The sequence below is a fragment of the Natrix helvetica genome (assembly GCF_964273705.1).
Source record: "Natrix helvetica genome assembly, chromosome: 4".
NCBI classification, from domain to species: domain Eukaryota; kingdom Metazoa; phylum Chordata; class Lepidosauria; order Squamata; family Natricidae; genus Natrix; species Natrix helvetica.
In genome coordinates, this window is record NC_138550.1 from 15,735,708 (window position 1) to 15,752,733 (window position 17,026).

The 17,026-nt window shown below is 42.5% G+C and overlaps 1 protein-coding gene across 4 annotated transcripts in view; it reads right to left on the bottom strand.

The window, feature by feature from the left end:
• TMEM123 (transmembrane protein 123) overlaps positions 1-2,504 on the bottom strand; it is a 34,733-nt gene extending 32,229 nt beyond the window's left edge. For 2 of the 4 annotated variants that reach the window (XR_014175153.1, XM_081950020.1), the window contains exon 1: positions 2,208-2,504. Coding sequence is in view for 3 of the 4 variants with exons in the window: in XM_081950020.1 (XP_081806146.1) it covers positions 2,208-2,262 (55 nt within the window). In the remaining variant the exon portion in view is untranslated. The remainder of the gene's footprint in view (positions 1-2,207) is intronic. The other 2 variants (XM_081950022.1, XM_081950021.1) reach the window with 2 other exon arrangements.
• Positions 2,505-17,026: the final 14,522 nt, after the last annotated feature.

Below are 17,026 nucleotides of genomic sequence, written 5' to 3' on the forward strand. Positions count from 1 at the left end.
CAATGCAAATACCCGAGCATTGGAAAAATAATAATAAAAAGTACAGCCTTGCTGAACCAGGAGCATTTACAAGAGACAATGAGAGTTCCAGAACAAAATTAGTTATCTGTACAAAAATGAGGCTCTAGAGAAAACAGAACAATCTCTTTTGATAAATGGAGTGTGAAAGAAAAATTTACAATGTGGTAGGTACATTTTGTTTTCTGTTCCAATCAATCAACCGTATCTCCCTCCCTCCTGTTTCATCCCCCAATCCCCACCTGTCTTTCCAGTTTCTTTCCAAACAAGCCACCAGCATTCCTAGGTCAATATTCATGTCATCTCTGGATTCCTCCATTAGTTGGCCTTTGCCCCCCCACCTCCCAAAAAAACCCTCCAAAAAACCAAACCTTTATAACTTTTGCACTTTGGCCACCTAATGAGAAGGAAGGACTCACTGGAGAAGAGCCTGATGCTGGGAAAGATTGAGGGCAAAAGGAGAAGGGGACGACAGAGAACGAGGTGGCTGGATGGAGTCACCGAAGCAGTAGGCATGAGCTTAAATGGATGCCAGAGGATGGTAGAGGACAGGAAGGCCTGGAGGAACGTTGTCAGATACAACTTCGCAACTAACAACAAAAAACTTTTGCAAACTTCAGGATATTTTGAACTAGTGTTTTTCATGCTTGGCAATTTGAAGATGCAAAGACTTCAACTCCCAGCAACTTCAGCATGCTGGCTGGGGAATTGTGGGAGTTGACGTCCCTACCTCTTTAAGTGGCCAAGTTTGAAAAACACTTAGCAATAAAGATGCATTTTGTTTCTTTTTTCTTCTGTTATTATTTTAAAAGCAATAAATAGAAAGTTGGAAAAGAAATAGGTTTAAACGAGGGACAGATAATCTGATGGATTCTGCCTTCCCTTAAAAAAAGGGAAGCAGCTGTCCATAAACTGCCCTACCTATTATATACCCTTACGATTTATATTGATTGTTTCCTAGTATGATTTGATTGCTTATTTGTACCCAATGACTATCATTAAGTGTTGTACCTTATAATTCTTGACCAATATATGGTATATTTTCTTTTTATGTAAATTGAGAGCATATGCATCAAAGACAAATTCCTTGTGTGTCCAATCACACTTGGCCAATACAGAATTCTACCTACCTGTTATCTATCTATCTATCTATCTATCTATCTATCTATCTATCTATCTATCTATCTATCTATCTATCTATCTATCTATCATCTATCTATCTATCTATCTATCTATCTATCTATCTATCTATCTATCTATCTATCATCTATCTATCTATCTATCTATCATCTATCTATCTATCATCTATCTATCATCTATCTATCTATCTATCTATCTATCTATCTATCTATCTATCTATCTATCATCTATCTATCTATCTATCTATCTATCTATCTATCTATCTATCTATCTATCTATCTATCTATCATCTATCTATCTATCATCTATCTATCATCTATCTACCAATCTACCTACCTACCTATCATCCACCCACCCACCCACCCACCCACCCATCCATCTATCTATATCTATATCTATCTATCTACCTACCTACATACCCTATCCTGCCTGTGTACCTAATCTATCTATCTACGGTTTTAATATTTTATTTTATTTAGATCTCATTTTGAACCAGGAGTTCAAAGCAACATACACGGAGTGGTAGAGGGTTGGGCTGAGAGCGACTAGATGGCCTCAAGTCGTCTACTGACCTTCCCTAATTCAGCCTGGACTGGATTTCGGATCACTTCGGATCACCCCCCAGACCGGATCCAACGCCAGCCTGAGCCCAGAAGGGGAACTTTATGACCTCTTTTTCCAGCGCAGGCATGTTTGATTCCGAAGCGAAACTGGTTTTTGGCACGGCTGCGGAAGGAGCGAAGGGATCGCGAGCCACGCGGCTCTCCCTTCCTCCGAGTGAAAAGAACTCCAAAAGTCCCTTTGAACCCCACGATCCGCAGCTGGGAGAGTCACCCCAGATTCACCCCCCTCTGTTTCCCCAAAACCTGGCGGCGGAGGGGAACGGTGGGAAACGCCGTCCTCGGAGAGCCCCGAGTCGGGGAAAGGTGGAAGAAGGGGAAAGTCGAAGAGGGGAAAAGTGTTTCGGAGGGGGCGGGGGGGCGGGATGCCCCCTTGTCACTTACTTCCCAGGGAGGGGGGGCTATTATTTCCCGGGATCCCCTACCTACCCGAAAGGCACAAGGGGGCAAGGAGCACTAGCCACGGCAGCAACCTCAGATCCATGGTGGCCTCGGCGGGGAAAAGTAAGTTCAGCTGGAATCCGGAGCCGCGATTGCCCTCCAGCTGTTGAAGCGCCCGCGAAGAACAACTCCTACGACCCACGCTTTTCACTCTTCCGCGCGGCACTTCCCCCCTCCAAGGCGCGGCTGCTCCGGTTAGGACCCCGGGGCGAGCTTCCCACGTGATGCAGGGCAAAGGAGGCGGGATCGCAGGTCCCCGTTTTGGGTAAAGGGGGGGGGGGACGCACCGGGAGGCGAACCGTGGGCTCTGTGGGGTTAGGAGGCGCCCCCTCCCCGTCCCCCTGGCTGGGCTGGTGAGGTTTCCTTTGCCCCCCCTTTTTTGTGTTGCAAAAGTCCCCCCCCCTTTTAAAACAAACATTTCATCATTCATTAATCAGTGTGTCGTCTGAGTACACAGTTTTGTGCGTCATAATAGTTATGTACATATAACTAAGTTAATGCATAAAGAATATGTAAGATATATATCGAAAGGAAAGAGAAATGAATATATATGTAAATATTGTTATACTTGTACACTTTTGCTATAAGTGTACTTGTACAATTAAAGTATATATATATATATATATATGCACACACATATATACTTTAATTATATATACAATACATAGTAGAGTAATCTATATACAGTGTTTCCCTGAAAATAAGAGAGAGTCTTATTTTCTTTTGACCCCCGAAGTAAGACAATGCACTTATGTATTGTATAATAAGTACTTGTGTGGTTTAAAGAAAAAAAATGTATAAATAAAATATATGTTTTTAAAAAGCAAAAAAAAAAAAAAATCAAATCCAAGAAGATCCCATTTTAAATTCCCTGACGGAGGTTGTCCCAAAGGTGGTTTTTTGTTTTTTTTACAGAGGCAACTGGACTTCCTTTCGTTTTTCTTTGAAGTCGTTTCGCTTCTCATCCAAAAAGCTTCTTCAGCTCTGACTGAATGGTGGAGCCTTCCATTCCCCACCATCCAGTCAGAGCGGAAGAAGCTTTTTGGATGAGAAGCAAAATGACTTCAAAGAAATAACAAGAAAGTCCAGTTGCCTCCTGAAAAAGAACCTTTAAGAATTCTCAGCTTTCCCTTTTTTCGTTTTCACTTTTTACAGTGATTGAACAGTGTGGCTTGTTTCTACCGTAAGCCCTTATGCCTAATTCTGACCCATGGTGTGTTGACTTGTGTCTTCTAGGTTCCTATGACACACGAAACCCCAAATTTACCACGTGGGCTGGACTCCTACCATTTGCTAGGCAAGGGATAAGCAATTGTGGGGTCTCCCCGCTGTTCTGACCGAGGCTTCCCAAGAGCGTGAAGAAAACTCCTTGTCTTGACAAAAAAACCCTTTTATTAATTTAATGTGAATTCTGCTCATTCACATCCAGCAAAATCTTTCGAGGGAGGATTTACAGTCACAGACCTCATCTGGCTTGGAGAGCTGCCAGTCTGATATCTGCAAAACTTGGCAAGGAGTCTTGGAGAGTCATGATCCAAATAAGCGAACTAATTGTCTCCTGCAAACTCCACTCCCCCTTCGCTCCTCTTTTATTTCCTCTGAGATTCATCATCCACCTGTGGCCTTACTCCCAAGTTGACCCCAGTTCTTTAGCTGTTCCCTTCCTTTGGCAACTGTGCATGTGCACACTGGGAACAATCTGCCTCACTGATGTCTGACTCTGAAGGCAGCTGATAACTGGCATAGGGCTCTGGCCCCTTCTCTGCCTCTAATGCACAGCCCTCGTCCAAACTTTCCCCAGCCTCCAGGACTGGCCCATGTTCCTCCCCAACCTCCACACTGTCCGCTGGCTGCTGGTGGGCCACAACACCCATACTATGAGCTACAACTTTGTTGCACCCCAGCCAGCATAGTGAAGGGGAAAAACTACCCCAGACTCAATGGACAAAGGAGACCAACACCTGTTGAGTTTATTGAGCTGCATGCAGGTAGTGGTTGATTTACAAAAATTCATTGAGTGACCGTTTGAAATTACAAAGTCACTGAAAAAACTTATGACTATTTTTCACATTGTTGTAAATGTGAAAAATAGTCATAAGTTTTTACATTGCAGCATCAAAACTTACAGGCTGGTTGTACATTGCAGCATCAAAACTTACAGGCTTGGCAACTGACTCATATTTTATGCAATCATCTTTTGCAACCTTCTGACGAGCAAAGTCAACGGGGAATCCAGATTCACTTAACAGCTGTGTTACTAACTTAACGCCAACGATTCACTTAATAACAGTGGCAGGGAAAGGTTGTAAAAGGGGGCAAACCTCATGGAACCGTTTCACTTAGCAACAGAAATGTTGGGCTCGATTGTGGTCGTACGTCAAGGACTTCCTAGTCTTCTTTACAGGAAAGGCAGAATGACCCCTTAGTGACAGCCATCCAAACCCACGATCAAAACAACACAGTATGTTTACCCTTTGATTTGTGTGCTCAGCAAGCCTTGAGTAGCAGTCATGAGCCTACAAGGAACAGACTTCTCCAGAACATAAACCCTGAGTTTGCAGTTTCAACCTCTTTGTAAGCTGTTTGTATGTCATATGACTGAAGAGTCAGTATGGTTTAATGTTTAAGGCACCAGTCTAGAACCTGAGAGTCTTAATTCTGCTTTAGGATGAAGTCCAGCAGGTCACCTTGTGCCAGTCATCCTCTCTCAGTCCTATAAAGGAGACAATGGCAACCAACTTCTGAAATCTGGCCAAAAGACCCTGCAAAGACTAGTCCACACAGTTATTAGGAGTTGATGTTTGTCCATCGTGTTCAAAAAGGATCTTGTGGGCTGTCCACGGTGTGCCCACAGCAGTGGGTTCCGGCTGGTACGCCCCAGTACGGGCGTATCGGTGGCAGCTGGGAGCAGCGGCCACCATACCGAAACGGTGCTTTGGAGGGCCCACCCGCTTGCCCTCATTCCTTACTTCTATTTGAGCTAACCGGGCCATTTGCGCATGCATGCACAGCGTACAGCACCTGTGCAACTTCCTCCGAGCAGCTGGAGCATCGCAGGGCGGTGGGTGCCCATGTGTGCGCAATGTGCATGCCTGTGGTGGACGCCCGGCCCTGTCGCAGCGTACCAGTTGCGATGGGATCCGGAACCCACCGCTGGTCCGCAGGTGGTTAGTAAGGCCTATACGGACATGGAATGTTCTGCCTCATGTTGGGCAGACAGGTTGCAGCTCTGGCTTTGCCGAGTGCTCACTTCTCTTGTGGTATCGTTGTTCTTCTGTCTTGACACATCTGGCAGCCTTGGTGGATCAACGTGCACCACGTCAATGGATCTTGTGCCAGGATTTTCCAGGAGGCGGTGTCGATATCCAGGAACTTGAAAAGAGGCTTTCAACATGTCTTTGTATCACTTCCTTTGTCCCCTGTGCAGTCGCTTTCCTTGAGACAGCTCACCATAGAGGAGTTGTTTAGGGATGTGGTGGCCTGGCATCCTGGCAACGTGGCCTGCCCAGCGTTCTGGGCTTTCCTCAGCAGGCTGTGAACTGAGGGCAGGCCTGCTCCAGAGCAGGCGAGGCGCTAGACAATATTAGGAGTTAACACTGATCCCAAGGCACATCCTACTTCCAAAAAGGCATCGATACCTCTCTGCAGCCATTTTGTTAGGCCAAACTTTCTAAATTGATTATTTACTAATGAAATAATTTATTCAGTAGCCATCAATGAAGCATTATGGGATTTGTGGTCAGCAAATCTGAGTGCTCTTGATTCCTTAATCATGCACTAAGTTGAACTATGTGGTTTGTGTCTTATGGTCAAAATGCCCCCCAGGACTGGCCTCTTGTTCCCTTGGCGTCCGGTAAAAAATAGGGAAATGACATTTCCTTCTGTGTGCGAGTTGTGCTGGGCCAGCAAATTAATGCAGATTGTTATTTTCCTGTTTGGGGGTGGGGTTGGGGGGATGTAGAATAAATTTACAAAGGAGTATGGAGTGTGGTGCAAGAAAAATACTTGGGGAGGGAGAAGTGAAGGTTGATGCAATTTACGGACTGGAGCAGTTTCAGGAACTATCTATCTATCTATCTATCTATCTATCTATCTATCTATCTATCTATCTATCATCTATATCTATCTATCTATCTATCTATCTATCTATCTATCTATCTATCTATCTATCTATCTATCTATCTATCTATCTATCTATCATCTATCTATCTATTTTTTATCTATCTATCTATCTATCTATCTATCTATCTATCTATCTATCTATCTACCTACCTACCTACCTACCTACCTACCTACCTACCTACCTACCTACCTACCTAAATGGCTCGCTCTCTCCCTCTCCCTCTCCCTCCCCCCCCTCTCTCTTTCTGTGTGTGTGTGTGTTTCAGCATAACTCTGGAACGCCTTGAGAAATTTCAACCAAACCTGGTACACAGATGACTTATTCTCTGGAAACAAATACTGTGAGGGTAAGACACCCTAATACCCCGCAGTGTGTGTGTCTGTGTGTGTGTCTGTGTTCCACCATAACTCTGGAACGCCTGGGCCGCTGAAATGAAAAGGAATGAATTATATCTATAGTGTCAAATCAAAGCACATTTGATTGTGATAATGTGCATTTTGGATTCAAATTCTGTGAAGATATAGCCCGTTGTGCCTGAAAATGGCTTCCACTATACTGCCTTAAAATGGCTTCTACTGTACAGCACAGTGGAGTTGCCATAGTAATGGTCTCACAGTTCTCTACAAGGATGCTCCCTCTGGGAAGGGGAAAAATCCAACATTAGAAATTATGTTTGGCCCGGACATTTGTGAATGTCTAATACAGGTTTGGGAGAAACAAATAGCCAGGCAAAGCCAGGTTAACAGCTAGTATATTCAAGAAATACATATGCAAGCTTTCTCTGATTTTTTTCAGGTCTTGCTTCTCTCCTTTTTTTAGAATAGAAATGAGCTTTTCTCATCTATTGCAAAGATCTATTTAAAATCCAGTCTCTTGTATGCAGACCATAGTGTAGAACAGGGGTGTCAAACTGGTGGCCCGTGGGCTGGATGCTTCACATGCCCACCCCAGCTCCAAAAACATCGCGAAACATCATGTGACGGCAATGTGACATGACGAGTTTGACCCCGTGGCGTAGAAAAAGCCAGGGAAAGCATTTTACTTACTTTATTTATTAAGTTTATATCTTCCACCTATTCTCCAAAGGTTCTGCAATGTTGATCCTCCATTTTGACAGATGGAAACTCTTCTGGCTAAATTTGGATTAAGGATCAGTTTGATTGTCTTCATTCAGACATCCAGGGACCAATATTAGAATCTGAGTCTTTTAGGACGATCATGACTAAATATCAAACAGGGTTTTTTGGGGGGGGGTAGGGTAGGGTGGGGCAAGCGACACCTTATTTATGATGACATCATCACAAAAATTTTGACAAGCCATTTTCTCTGTCCCGCAATGATGTCATGAGACACATTGGACAATACTGTGGCTTGTAACAGAGGATTCCAGGCTTACATTTTGAAGGGGAGAAAAAGGCAAAGGAAATATTCCAGTTTCTCAGTGGTAGATTGTTTAGATTTCTAGAACTATTAGAAGCACCTGAACTTTGATACTGTGCGACCATTTGGAAAATAAATATGGTTGCCAGGGACAAGCACAGTATAGAATTGAAATAATGCAATGATTGTAATCAGTAACCTGTTTAAAAAAAAAGATTGATAGTATAAAAATGATGCAAGCTCATTGCTGCTCAATAGTTTTCTGTTCTGTGCGTCGAAATAACCAGCAAAACATCGAAGAGTTTATTATTTCTACCTATACACAAGAACCAGGTCAACTAATAGTCAAAGCTAAATTGGCTTTAGATAAGGGTCAGTGAAATTCACAGAGAGCTGGACTTAGGTGTCTTGTGGGAATGCAATAACTCCAAACTGATGATACATTTAACCCCCACCTTTCAGCTCAGCCTGCTCAATTTCTCACAGTGTCCCTATGTTGTCTAGGATAGTGTTTTTCAACCTTAGTAACTTTAAGAGACATGGACTTCAACTCCCAGGATTCCCCAGTCAGCAAAGTTAAGAAACATTGGACTAGGACAGTGATGACGAACCTTTTTTGGCTTGCGTGCCACAAGTGGGGGGAGCGCAGGGGGGTCGAGTGCGGGCGTGCTGCACCCATAATGCAACGTGCGACCCCCCCAGTGCGCATGCACGCACAACGTGCAACCCCCCCATTTTTACATGCTTTTTTCGCCCTCCCCAGGCTCCAGGGGCTTTATAGGAGCCTGGGGAGGGCAAAAAGAGCCTCCCCCGGTCCCCGGAGGCCCTCCGGAGGCTTCAGGGACCATCCAGAGGCTTCTCTGAAGCCTTCGGAGCGCTTAAAACCACCCTCCGAGCAAACCGGAAGTGACTTCCGGGTTGCTCGGAGGGTCGTTTTAAGGGCTCCGAAGGCATCAGGGAAGCCTCCGGACGGTCCCTGAAGCCTTCGGAACGCTTAAAACGACCCTCCGAGCAACCCGGAAGTCGGAGGGTGGTTTTAAGTGTTCCGAAGGCTTCAGGGATGGTCCCTGAAGCCTCCGGGGGGGGGGAGGGCTCTTTTCACCCTCCCCAGGCTCCTATAAAGCCTCTGGAGCCTAGGGAAGGCGAAAAATAGCTTTTAAAAAGATGAACTCAGCTGGCCAGCGCCTCGCGTGCCCTGACAAATGGCTCCGCGTGCCACTTGTGGCATGCGTGCCATAGGTTCGGCATTACTGGACTAGGACTAGACTTATCGTAAGGCAGCTTCTCATGCTCCTATTCCAGAACATGGGGCGTTTTTCCTAACAAATCATGCACTGTACAAATTGTGCTCTTTTTTAGTACTCCTTGTATGCAAAAAAAGAGAAAGGTTGAGCCTTTCCTTTGTAAGATAATTTTCTTGGTTATCAGTGCTTGTAAAAAATTTTGGGGAAGAAAATACACACATGCGCGCGCGCACACACACACACACGCACACACACACACACAGAGGAATCAAGTAGCTCAACTTTGCAACTTTGCAAACATATAACTGATAGATTTGTTTTAAAAGCACATGCAATTCAGAAATTCATTAAAGTCTGGGTTGATGAAAATGTCAACTCTGCTGCCGCCTGGTGCTGTAGTTTTTAATTATTTTTCCTCCCATAATTCAACCATAAATAAATATTCCTTCCCTTTTTTCCCATTTTGTGAAATAGGTGGACGATTTTGGGTTACAGAATAATTAACAAGTCTTTTCTAAACATTTGAGAGTATTTTTCCTCATCGTTTGCTGTGCACTTCTCTTGTATGAGAGAACAAACTTTGTTGCCCAAATGTATTCAGATTTAATTTCTGTTGCAGAATTGTAGTGATGAGCAATTTTGATGAGTTCCATCCTTCTGAGAAGCAATAATATCCATTTACAAAGGTCTGTTTTTTTTTAAAATGAACTGATCAAGTGCAATTTGTGTTTTTGCTATTGGTACCCCCAGAAAAAAGTGTTATCAAGTTTTCCCTTCTGCAATATCCACTCCTCCCTTTTTTTCTTCCCTCTCTCTGCCATGCCATCACACTTCCTGATAATTCCCAACAGGTTGACTGACACACAAGTGGTTAAACTGCTGGGCTTTGCCAACCGGTTCCACATCCAAGTGGCATGCGATGGGGTGAGTTCCCATTACTTACTCCACTCTTGCCAACCTAGCAGTTCAAAAACATGCAAATACCAATACCAATAGCATTTAGACTTATATACTGCTTCACAGTGCTTTACAGCCCTCTCTAAGCGGTTTACAAGTCAACCTATTGCCCCCAACAATCTGGGTCCTCATTTTACCCACCTCGGAAGGATGGAACCTTGAGCCTGGTGAGATCCAAACTGCCAAATTGCAGTCAGCAGAAGCAGCCTGCAGTATTGCATTCTAACCACTGCACCACCAATGCCAGTAGATAAATAGAACCCACTTTGGTGGGAAGGTAACTGTTGTGTCCAAAGCCAGCAAACATAAGGTGTCACTCAACACCCACCAAAAGTCTGGATTGGTCAATACCAGTAGGCGTCACCAGAGGGAGCTAACCTAGTTCTGATTGGTTGCCAGTTTGACAGTGGCTGTATAAATAGCTGTCAAACCGGAGTTCTCTGTTCTTGTTATGCTGTTACTTAGTTGAGTCTCAAATAAATATAAGTTCTTTACGAATCGCCTCATGCACATTAATTCTAATTAAGAATTTAATAGTAACAACGTTCCATGGACCTTTGGCGTATAGCCACACTAGTCACATGACCATGGAAGTGTCTTTGGACAACGCTGGCTTTCTTGAAGATGAGCACTGCCCCCTAGAGCTGGTCATGATTTACTTGATTTACAGCTTTACTTTTATGATACCCTGAAGAATAAACAAACCAGATGGGTTGGATTCCCATCATATGCTAAACTAAAATGTACAGTCCTCTAGTTGGGACTAGAATTTTGGTCACTAATGATGCAGTGATTATAGGTGAGTCATCACATGACTGGAGCAATTTTACAACCATTTCTATTGCAGTCGTTGAGTGAGTTATATGGTCATTAAGTGTGGACAAATATAGTTTCCCCAAATGGTGAGCTTTGTCTTGGGAACACGTTATTAAAAAAAAAGATTTGGGAATTAAAAGAAGGTGTTAAAAGATTAACAGATTTGGAAGAGACCTTGTAGGTCATCTAGTCCAACTTCCCACCCAAGCAGGAGACCCTACACCATTTCTGACAAATGGCAGTCCAATCTCTTCTTGAACGCCTCCAGTGATAAAGCTCCCACAATTTCCGAAGGCAAACTGTTCCATCGGTTGATTGTTCTCACTGTTAGGAAATTTCTTTCCAGTTGAATCTCTCCTTGGTCAGTTTCCATCCATTGTTCAATTGTATGGACTTCAGATGCTTTGGAAAATTGCTCAACCCCTTCCTCTCTGTGGCAGTCCCTCAAATATTGGAAGACTGTTATCATATCTCCCCTGGTCCCTCTCTTGACTAGACTAGCCAGGCCCAGTTACTGCAACCGTTCTTCATATATTTGGTCTTACTAGGGTTTTATAGAGTGGTATTAGTACCTCACTTGATCTTGATTGTATCCCTCTGTTAATGCAATTTAGGATTGCATTGGCTTTTTTGGCTTCCGCTGCACATTGCTGGCTCATATTTAACTGGTGTTAAGAACAAGACTGGAGGATCCAGCTTCATCCTCAAGCATGGAACTGTCTCTCCCTGATTGTATATCTTGCCCTGTTATATTTGTCAGGAGATGCATGCTCTGAGTCCTGTGAATCAAGGAGTGTCATCTGGAGGAAGCTAGGAAGAGAGCTTTTTTTTTTTTTTGTCATGGCATCTACTCTCTGGAACATGAGTCCCCTGGAGATCAGATTTGCTCTGAACCTTCTAGAAGGCCTTGAAGACCTGGGTTGTTGCCTAGCTTGGGGCCCTTAAGAGCCTATTTGGTTATATTAATTAGTGTGGTTTGTTTTTCCCCAAGTTGCCATTTATGTTATTTATCATTTTGTTATTTTGCTTTTATTATGATTTTAAGCATTGTTAGCCACCCAAAGTCATGTAATTAAGAAGGGTGTACATCCAACAAACAAACAAACAAACAAACAAACAAACAAAGTCAGAGCTTATACACGGAGAGCTTATGCACCGGAGACAAATTCCTTGTTTATCCAATAATACTTGGCCAATAAAGAATATTCTATTCTATTCTATTCTATTCTATTCTATTCTATTCTATTCTATTCTATTCTATTCTATTCTATTCTATTCTATTCTATTCTATTCTATTCTATTCTATTCTATTCTATTCTATTCTATTCTATTCTATTCTACTCTACTCTACTCTACTCTACTCTACTCTACTCTACTCTCATTGGGTAGCTTTGTGTTGTTCACTCACAGCACAACCTATTCTATAGGGCTGCATTTGTATGTATCAAATAAAAAGAAAAAACATCTGGAGAAAAGGATGGATGGGTGGATGGAATCAGTTGTAATGAATACATTATATATTTGTATTGATGTGCAGGCCTGTTTTCTGAAATTCACTGGCTACAAAAGTAGACATTAAAAAAAACTTTTAAAATAATTGATTTGGATTGTGGCAAGGTAGTTAATGTAAATAACTAAATAAAATCGGTAGGACGAGAGTGAGTAGCGTCAGAAGTGCACATGGCTCTAAAATTTCTTTTTTCATTCATTGGTTGCCTCCTCTGAAAACTCAGGGAAAATCTCTTCTTATCTGTTTCTGAACTGCTTTGCCCACTAGATGGCAGGAAGAGATTTGAGAAGAACCTGGGCCTTCCAGGTTGTGGAATCTGGTCCTTTGGAGGCTGTTTTGCTTTTAGAAGAGCAGCCAAGAGATTTCTTTTATCAGTCCTTGACTACTACTACTACTACTACTACTACTACTACTACTTCTTCTTCTTCTTCTTCTTCTTCTTCTTCTTCTTCTTCTTCTTCTTCTTCTTCTTCTTCTTCTTCTTCTTCTTCTTCTTCTTCTTCTTCTTCTTCTTCTTCTTCTTCTTCTTCTTCTTCTTCTTCTTCTTCTTCCCCTTCCCCTTCCCCTTCCCCTTCCCCTTCCCCTTCTCCTCCTCCTCCCTCTTCTTCTTCCTCCTCCTCCTCCTCTTATTCTTTTTCCTCCCCCCTTTTTCTTTTCTTCCCTCCCTTGATATTATATGTAGCTGCATCACAGCTAGGCAAGAGGTAATGCAAACATGACTATTATTCTACTGATATGTAGTTATGTAAAATTTCCCAATAATTAGTATAAATAAATATTCTATCTTGTATATAGTTTGCAGCCACTAATGAAGACATAGAAATGCATGTCAGAGGATCATTCTGATAACTTCCATTCATGAAAAGAATGTTTGTGTTATTCAAGATATAGACAAAACAAGAGGTAATAGGTTATTTCCTTTTAGGAAGTGAAAGGCAAAGTTTCTATTGTTGTGTATTACTGGACTTGGTTTTGACAGAATCAATTTAGGGTCCTTTTTCTTTTTGAAATCCTTGGAATTAACTTTTATAGATATTGGCATTTCAATTTTATGATGCAGATGAAATATCCACAATAGTAATGAAGGTACGTGGCACTTAAGATTCTATCTTGAAATATGTTTGCTAAAATAAAGACATGAAGAGAGAATCTAATCCAAACTGGATTTCTGTTCCAGAGCTCCAGAAATAGTCCAGCCTACTTTGATATCTGGATCCAGAGTAATATTAAGAAAAAAGGAACTCCAATGAGAAAAACACAAAAAATAGATACTAGATGATAGATAGATGATAAATAGATGAAAGATAGAAAGATAGATTGATAAATGATAGAGAAATGATAGACAGACAGATATAGATGATAGATGATATTTGAGCAGACAAGCTAGATGTTTAGAAGGGTGATCTATATTTCTTTATAGTCTGTTATTTCATAATTTTGATTTGTTGTTCTGAGGCAGGGTGTAATATTTTCAGCAACATCAGCTACTATTGTGGGAAATTGTACAACTGGGAAGAGGTGTTTGTATGCAATAATGCCCATTTTGTAGACTTAATAGTTTGGAGTTGGGAAAGAAATAGATGGAGTAGCTCATTGTTTCCCCCCCATAAAATAAATTATCCATTGAAACAGGTCAGCTATGTAATGCAGTTGACAAAATATGACATACAATCAATGTTCAGGGTAAAAAAATGGGTGACAATAAGATGAAACAAATGGTAGGATTAAGATATCGTCCAAGTTCTCAAGATCTCCCTTCCTACCTAGAGAAAACTTATCTAAAGAGAACATGGAATTCTGGAATCTTTTGATACCATTTCTGGACCTTTATTTAGCACAGGATACATATGTGAGTAGGATTGTTCACAGAGATTATCTAGAAATGGGTACTAAAATCTGTAATAAAATAAAATCTATTATGGAAATTATGTGTTGGAGTTTCAAATGAGCATCTCTTTTGTCCTCAGGATGGAACGAAGTAGAAGAAGCAATTTTTTTTTTAAAAAAATGGGAAGCTGAAAGGGAGCTTCTAAGAATATTAATCTTCTAGACAAGGGAAAGAAAATTAATACAAAGGAGAGACAAATACGATGTCCTTTATTTCCTCTCTCAACTTCTGATCACCCAAGCAGTCAGAAAGATAAACAGTTTCAGCACTGAAGCTTCCGTAACTCTTTCTCCAACAACCATGATGAGAAAGATCAGTGGTGGTCTGATCTCAAAGGTTCCCCCTCACACATACGTGCTAGTCATTCCTGACTCTAGGGGGCGGTGCTCATCTCCGTTTCAAAGCCAAAGAGCCAGTGCTGCCCAAAGATGACTCCGTGGTCATGTGGCCTATCACCACCAATGGTGGGGTAGCAGCGACGGCAGTGGTTGGTCTCTGCTCCTCGTGCTTTGCAGCCTGGCTGGACATAACTGCCGCTGAAGTGGCACTTCATTTGCTGCAGCTCGGACACCGGGGAGGCGGGAGTAGCGCTGTCCAGGTTTGGGGAAAGGCGGCCGGGGCCGGGCTGTTGCAGCCAATGCTCCGCTGACACCTAAAGAAGAAGATTCTCCTTTCCACAAACCTGGACAATGCTACTCTTGCCTCCCCCGGTATCCAAGCTGCAGCAAGTGAAGTGCCACTTCAGCGGTGGTTATCTCCAGCCACATTGCAAAGCACGGGGAGCAGAGGCCAGCCACTGCTGCCGTCGCTACCTTGCTGTTGCTGCTGCTGGTGATAGTAATAGTAGACATGGATGCATCTTCGCTGTATGTTCCGCCATACCCAATCTCGTGGGAGGTGAAATGGGAGGCACCCCACCAGCAGAGCCTCCGGGTGGAAGGTGAGTGAAGGGCACAGTGGCAGGAGAGGCTGGCCGTCCCCGAAGCCAACTCTTGAGGAAGGAGGCGGAGATGAGGCCTTGGGGCTTCCTTCCCTGCCTCCTTCCTCCGAGAGCTGCAGGTAGCAGGAACACTGAGGCTTCTTTGCCAGCGTCCCAGCTGGCAAAACAGAAATTTTCGCCAACTGGAAGGTATGTGTGTGTGAGAGAGAGGGTTGCGGAGAGAGCAAGAAAGAAAGAAGGGAAGGAAGGAAGGGAGAGAGAGAGAGAAAAAAAGAGAAAAAGATAGAAAGAGAACGAAAGGAAGAGAAAGGAGCAAAGAGAAAGAAATTTGGAGAGAGAGACACAAGAAAGAAGATAGGAAGAAAGAAAGAAAGTGGGGGAGAGAGACACAAGAAAGAAAGAAAGAAGGAAAGAAGGAAGGAAGGAAGAAAGGGAGAGAAAAGAAGGAAAGAAAGAAAGAAAGAAAGAAAGAAGGAGAGAGAGACACAAGAAAGAAGGAAGGAAGAAAGTAAGTAAGTAAGTGGGGGAGAGAGACACAAGAAAGAAAGAAGGAAAGAAGGAAGAAAGAAAGAAACAGAAAGAGAACTTATGATCATAATTGAGCCCAAAATTTTGGTTGCTAAGCAAGAGCATTGTTAAATGAGTTTCACTACATTTTACAAGTTGGTCATTCCCACCCGGTCACATGACCTCCAAGCCACGCCCACAAAATAGACCACGCCCACAGAATAGGTTCTAAAAAATGTTGAAACCCACCATTGCAGGCCAGCATTATATGTCCTTGTATCTGTCTGTTGTTGTCAAGGTATCACTGTTCACAGCATGTGAAGAGTGAATTCCCAAAAGAGGTTGGGAATTGAATTTTGCTGAGGCTCAGAAACGGAATAAGAATTGATTTCAACTTGTTAAACTTGGATAAAGAAAATCTGCTCCCCCTCGAATCCTGGCTCAGCAAAAATGTTTACTGGTTCCACTGTTCCTTTTATGTATTTCTTTTCTTGTTGTTCTTTTAACCTAATATTTACTTACTTATTAGAGTTTATGTGCATTATAGATTTCAGGTCAGGATGTAAAACAATAAAGGTTTTGAAACTGAATAATGATTTCATCATCAGGAAACAGGGAAATTGGTAATCCTTTTGTAAACCAAAATATTTCAACAAGTCCCCAGAACAGGTGCAAAGTTGGCACTGCTTTATCAGTGTTGATCTAACACTAATCCTTTTCAATACTTGATGCTAAATATTAGAAGAAGTAAAGAGAGAAAAATTAAGTAGCAAGGACATTGCTACTAAAATCTGTAAAGTTGTCTTTCCATCACTTTTCTACGGCAAAAAAAATCTAAGGCCAAATCAGGATTTTTGACATCCAGATCAGCTATGAAGTGCAACTATAGGTCTGTCTGTCTGTCTGTCTGTCTGTCTGTCTGTCTGTCTGTCTGTCTGTCTGTCTGTCTGTCTGTCTGTCTGTCTGTCTGTCTGTCTGTCTATCTATCTATCTATCTATCTATCTATCTATCTATCTATCTATCTATCTATCTATCTATTTGTGTGTGTGTGTGTGTGTGTGTGTGTGTGTGTGTGTATGTGTGTGTATGTTCCAACATAACTCTGGAATGCCTCCAGCAATTTCAACCAAACTTGGTACACAGATGACTTACTCTCTGGAAACAAATACTGTGGGGGTAAGACACCCGAACACCCTCGATGTGTGTGTTCTGTTAAGATACAGCCTGTTGTGCCTTAAAATGGATTCTACTATACTGCCACAAAATGGCTTCTACTGTACAGCGCAGTGGAGTTGCCATGGTAATGGCTTCACATTACTTCAGAAGGGGGCTCCCTCTGGTAAGGGAGAAAATCCAACATTAGAAATTATGTTTGGTCGGGATTATTTTTGAGGACAAATGTATGGATTAGCATAAATAAATACCAGGGCAACTCCAGATT